General features: G+C 47.1%; 1 protein-coding gene across 3 annotated transcripts in view; it reads right to left on the reverse strand.

Annotated features, from left to right (window-relative positions):
- TDG (thymine DNA glycosylase) overlaps positions 1 to 3,550 on the reverse strand; it is a 28,155-nt gene extending 24,605 nt beyond the window's left edge. Inside the window, exon 1 of one of the 3 annotated variants that reach the window (XM_069764241.1) lies at positions 3,421 to 3,550. Coding sequence is in view for 2 of the 3 variants with exons in the window: in XM_069764239.1 (XP_069620340.1) it covers positions 3,060 to 3,082 (23 nt within the window). In the remaining variant the exon portion in view is untranslated. Of the gene's footprint in view, positions 1 to 3,059 lie in introns of all 3 variants that reach the window. The other 2 variants (XM_069764239.1, XM_069764240.1) reach the window with 2 other exon arrangements.
- Positions 3,551 to 6,000: the final 2,450 nt, after the last annotated feature.

The raw sequence follows: 6,000 nt of genomic DNA on the forward strand, positions 1-6,000 counted from the left end.
CCGAGGTTGTTCGACAGCCACAAAACATGCATGGATCACCTAACACCCAGGCTCCTCTGCTCTGCGCCCACACACTGCTGTATATAGTGATCAGTATACAGGCTCACCCAGGGAGGCAGTGTACAAGATCCATATATACAGGCACAGCATACAACTCCATAGGGAGAATGCCATCATTTATACCAATGGCCCTATATAAAACCCTGCTGTCCTGCAGTGATGGCCGCTCCCCAGGAATGGAGACACTTAGGGCCCAGTAGGGTGAATGCCATAGACTTATCATCTGACCCCATAGTATCTGTGTAATCATTACAAAGAGCACAGCACTATATTATTATTATTATTTATTATTATAGCGCCATTTATTCCATGGCGCTTTACATGTGAGGAGGGGTATACATAATAAACAAGTACAATAATCTTGAACAATACAAGTCACAACTGGTACAGGAGGAGAGAACCCTGTCCGCGAGGGCTCACAATCTACAAGGGATGGGTGAGGATACAGTAGGTGAGGATAGAGCTGTCATGCAGCGGTTTGGTCGATCGGTGGTTACTGCAGGTTGTAGGCTTGTCGGAAGAGGTGGGTCTTCAGGTTCTTTTTGAAGGTTTCGATGGTGGGCGAGAGTCTGATATGTTGTGGTAGAGAATTCCAGAGTAGGGGGGATGCACGAGAGAAATCTTGTATGCGATTGTGGGAAGAGGAGATAATAGGGGAGTAGAGAAGGAGATCTTGTGAGGATCGGAGGTTGCGTGCAGGAGAGTACCGGGAGACGAGGTCGCAGATGTATGTAGGAGACAGGTTGTGGATGGCTTTGTATGTCATGGTTAGGCTTTTGTACTGGAGTCTCTGGGTGATGGGGAGCCAGTGCAGGGATTGACAGAGGGGAGAGGCCGGGGAATAGCGGGGGGACAGGTGGATTAGTCGGGCAGCAGAGTTTAGAATAGATTGGAGGGGTGCAAGAGTGTTAGAGGGGAGGCCACAGAGCAGGAGGTTACAGTAGTCAAGGCGGGAGATGATGAGGGCATGGACTAGGGTCTTTGCGGATTCTTGGTTTAGGAATGTGCGGATCCGTGAAATATTTTTGAGTTGGAGGCGACAGGAAGTGGAAAGGGTTTGGATATGTGGTTTAAAAGAGAGATCAGTGTAGATAGATAGATATATACACATCATCTATCTATCTATATAATTGTCTAAGGGTTTTTCCATCTGTCTGTCTGTCTTTCTGTCTGTCTGTTTGTCCTGGAAATCCCGCGTCTCTGATTGGTCGAGGCCTGGCGGCCTCGACCAATCAGCGACAGGCACAGTATCGACGTAGAAATCCCGCGTCTCTGATTGGTCGAGGCCGCCAGGCCTCGACCAATCAGCGATGGGCACAGCAACGATGATGTCATAAAGGACGTAGACATCCCGCGTCTGATTGGTCGAGGCCGCCAGGTCTCGACCAATCAGCAACGGGCACAGTGACGATGATGTCATAATGGTTGCCATGGCGACGATGATGTCATAAAGGTTGCCTCGACCAATCAGCGACGGGCACAGTCTGCCGCGAATTCTGGAATCATCATTGTCCATATACTACGGGGACATGCATATTCTAGAATACCCGATGCGTTAGAATCGGGCCACAATCTAGTCTACTATATAATTGTCTAAGGGTCACTTCCGTCTTTCTGTCTGTCACGGAAATCCCAAGTCGCTGATTGGTCGCGGCAAAACAGGCATGACCAATCAGCGACGGGCACAGTCCGGCGGCAAAATGTCTGCTCCTTACTCCCCGCAGTCAGTGCCCGGCGCCCGCTCCATACTCCCTTCCAGTCATCACTCACAGGGTTAATGGTAACGTTAACGGACCGCGTTATGCCACGGTGTAATGCACTCCTTTAACGCTGCTATTAACCCTGCGTGACCAACTTTTTACTATGCCTATGCAGCATCAATTGTAAAAAGATCTAATGTTAAAAATAATTAAAAAAATAAAAAATCATTATATACTCACCCTCCGTTGGCCCCCCCCGGATCCAGCCAAGGCCTTTCCCGCTCCACGCGACGCTCGTGTGACCGGTCCATGCATTGCGGTCTCGCTACGTCATCATCTCGGGACACCACAATGCACTCTTGGGACCAGAGCGTCGCGAGGAGCATCGGTAAACGCCTCGGCTGGATCTGGGGGGCCGACGGAAGGTGAGTATATAACTATTTCTTATTTTACTTCTTTTTTTAACAGTGATATGGTGCCCACATTGCTATATACTACATGGGCTGTGTTATATACTACATCTCTGTGCTATATACTATGTGGGCTGTGCTATATACTACATGGCCGTGATATATATTACGTGGCTGGGCAATATACATCGCTGTTATATACTACGTGGCCTGTGCTATACGCTACGTGGCAGTGCTATACGCTACGTGGCAGTGCTATACGCTACGTGGCAGTGTTATGCGCTACGTGGGCTGTGTTATACGCTACGTGGGCTGTGTTATATGCTACGTGGGCTGTGTTATACGCTACGTGGCAGCGTTATATACTACGTGGGCTGTACTATATTTCTCTGCTGTATCTGTGCATCATGAATCGTGGCATGTGTTAGAGGGGGCCCACAAGAGACTCTTTCGCCCGGGGCCATCAAAAACCTGGAGCCGGCCCTGGCTTCACTGATTGGTCACGCCCGGCCACGAACAATCAGCGACTGACGCAGTCCGGCCGCGAATTGGCGCGGAATTTGAACCATGCTTTGCTAATTGGTCTCGGCCAGCCGAATCCTTTGTATAAATTGCATTATTCTGAAAACTTCATAAATAAACTACATACATATTCTAGAACACCCGATGCGTTAGAATCGGGCCACCATGTAGTATATCTATATACATGTTATAGATAGATATGATGTACACAGCTGCATCCACAACTCCCTATGCACAGGCTGAGGAGTGGACATTGATGCTTCTTCCCTCCATTCCACACAATGGCAGCTAGCCTGGCGCATGCGCACTGCGGTGCTCATTAGGCCGCTGAGGAGACCCCTCGGCCCCGTGCAGGGTAATCGCTCACCTGCTGGGATCCTGAGCCTCCATGACCGAGTTCTGTGCAGATCGGTAATCTAAAGCCTCCACGTTCACACACCGGCAATTCTAATCTGCACACAGCTGCTCCGGACCACCGAGCTCTCCTCACTAACTAGCTGGGCACACGTCACTGCCCGGGCTAACCAACCGGCAGGGTCCTGGCGGACACGTGATTCTGCCAGGAAGGGGGGCTCGGAGGGGGATGGGATGTGGGGAGATTGCGGCTAGAATCGTACAGCTCGGCAGGCTGCGCTTTACGGCAGTGCTCAGAGGTTGGGGTGCAGGAAGCGCCGAGCGCGCACAGTATTCGGTACACGGCGGAGACTACTGCCAGAAGGGCCGCTTACCGGCTCAGCAGCTGCCGCGCTCTCCCCGGTGTGGGCTGCACCCGTGTACAGTGTCACTGCCAGGCAGGAAGTAGAGGTGTCAGCAGTGCTCCAATTATGGCCGCCGCCGGGTGACTCACCTCACACTGCTCCGCAGCTACAGTGAGGCTGGATGAGGCAGCTCTCCTACAGTGTGGGTGTATGAAGAAGTGTGGGAATGGGTGATAAACCACACGACGGACAGCACATCAGTGATACATGCAATTATTTATTATAGCGCCATTTATTCCATGGCGCTTTACATGTGTTTGCGCTTTTTATGCGCATGCGTTTGGTATTTCCCGGAGGGTGTGTCTTTAATGGACATGTCAATCAGTTCCTGGACATGCGCAGTCCAAAGTACGCAAGCGCATCAAACGCATGCGTACACAAAGACGTGTACGCATGCGTTCCCATAGACAGTAATTCGTTTTTTTGCCGCATTCCTTGCACTAACAACCGCATACGTTTCTAGGCGGCAAATTGACGCCTCTAAAATTACTACATGCTGCGTTTACCGCGCCAAACCACAGACGACAAAATGATGCATGCTTCGTCAAACGTGGCAATACGCAACCGATCGCAGACACATACGTCCCTAATGTTAAATATAGGAAAACACAACGCATGCGGATAATTGCGGAAGAAACGCTGCGGACATAACTGCAAATGTGAATCCGGCCTAAACCAAAGCCAGGAGTGGGTGATAAATCCAGAAGTGGTGACGTGTTTCTATTATACGTTTCCTCTGATTGTTCCTCTCCTGGTTTTCACTCACAAATACTGAGGTAAAAATTCTCTAAATACTGAACGTGTGACCATGGCCTAAAGGGTTTATCCGGCCTTAGGGCTCGCTCACAACACTGTATAAATTGGATGAGTACAATCTTTCACTAGGGGGACTTGTCAGGGAGTCACAAAAACATTGAACTTTAGGAAGGCAAAGTTTGAACAGCTTAGAGATGCCCTTAATCTGGTAGACTGGGACAATATCCTCAGAAATAAGAATACAGATAATAAATGGGAAATGTTTAAGAACATCCTAAATAGGCACTGTAAGCGGTTTATACCTTGTGGGAATAAAAGGACTAGAAATAGGAAAAACCCAATGTGGCTAAACAAAGAAGTAAGACAGGCAATTAACAGTAAAAAGAAAGCATTTGCACTACTAAAGCAGGATGGCACCATTGAAGCTCTAAAAAACTATAGGGAGAAAAATACTTTATCTAAAAAACTAATTAAAGCTGCCAAAAAGGAAACAGAGAAGCACATTGCTAAGGAGAGTAAAACTAATCCCAAACTGTTCTTCAACTATATCAATAGTAAAAGAATAAAAACTGAAAATGTAGGCCCCTTAAAAAATAGTGAGGAAAGAATGGTTGTAGATGACGAGGAAAAAGCTAACATATTAAACACCTTCTTCTCCACGGTATTCACGGTGGAAAATGAAATGCTAGGTGAAATCCCAAGAAACAATGAAAACCCTATATTAAGGGTCACCAATCTAACCCAAGAAGAGGTGCGAAACCGGCTAAATAAGATTAAAATAGATAAATCTCCGGGTCCGGATGGCATACACCCACGAGTACTAAGAGAACTAAGTAATGTAATAGATAAACCATTATTTCTTATTTTTAGTGACTCTATAGCGACAGGGTCTGTTCCGCAGGACTGGCGCATAGCAAATGTGGTGCCAATATTCAAAAAGGGCTCTAAAAGTGAACCTGGAAATTATAGGCCAGTAAGTCTAACCTCTATTGTTGGTAAAATATTTGAAGGGTTTCTGAGGGATGTTATTCTGGATTATCTCAATGAGAATAACTGTTTAACTCCATATCAGCATGGGTTTATGAGAAATCGCTCCTGTCAAACCAATCTAATCAGTTTTTATGAAGAGGTAAGCTATAGGCTGGACCACGGTGAGTCATTGGACGTGGTATATCTCGATTTTTCCAAAGCGTTTGATACCGTGCCGCACAAGAGGTTGGTACACAAAATGAGAATGCTTGGTCTGGGGGAAAATGTGTGTAAATGGGTTAGTAACTGGCTTAGTGATAGAAAGCAGAGGGTGGTTATAAATGGTATAGTCTCTAACTGGGTCGCTGTGACCAGTGGGGTACCGCAGGGGTCAGTATTGGGACCTGTTCTCTTCAACATATTCATTAATGATCTGGTAGAAGGTTTACACAGTAAAATATCGATATTTGCAGATGATACAAAACTATGTAAAGCAGTTAATACAAGAGAAGATAGTATTCTGCTACAGATGGATCTGGATAAGTTGGAAACTTGGGCTGAAAGGTGGCAGATGAGGTTTAACAATGATAAATGTAAGGTTATACACATGGGAAGAGGGAATCAATATCACCATTACACACTGAACGGGAAACCACTGGGTAAATCTGACAGGGAGAAGGACTTGGGGATCCTAGTTAATGATAAACTTACCTGGAGCAGCCAGTGCCAGGCAGCAGCTGCCAAGGCAAACAGGATCATGGGGTGCATTAAAAGAGGTCTGGATACACATGATGAGAGCATTATACTGCCTCTGTACAAATCCCT

This window comes from Ranitomeya imitator, chromosome 4 (genome assembly GCF_032444005.1).
Source record: "Ranitomeya imitator isolate aRanImi1 chromosome 4, aRanImi1.pri, whole genome shotgun sequence".
NCBI classification, from domain to species: domain Eukaryota; kingdom Metazoa; phylum Chordata; class Amphibia; order Anura; family Dendrobatidae; genus Ranitomeya; species Ranitomeya imitator.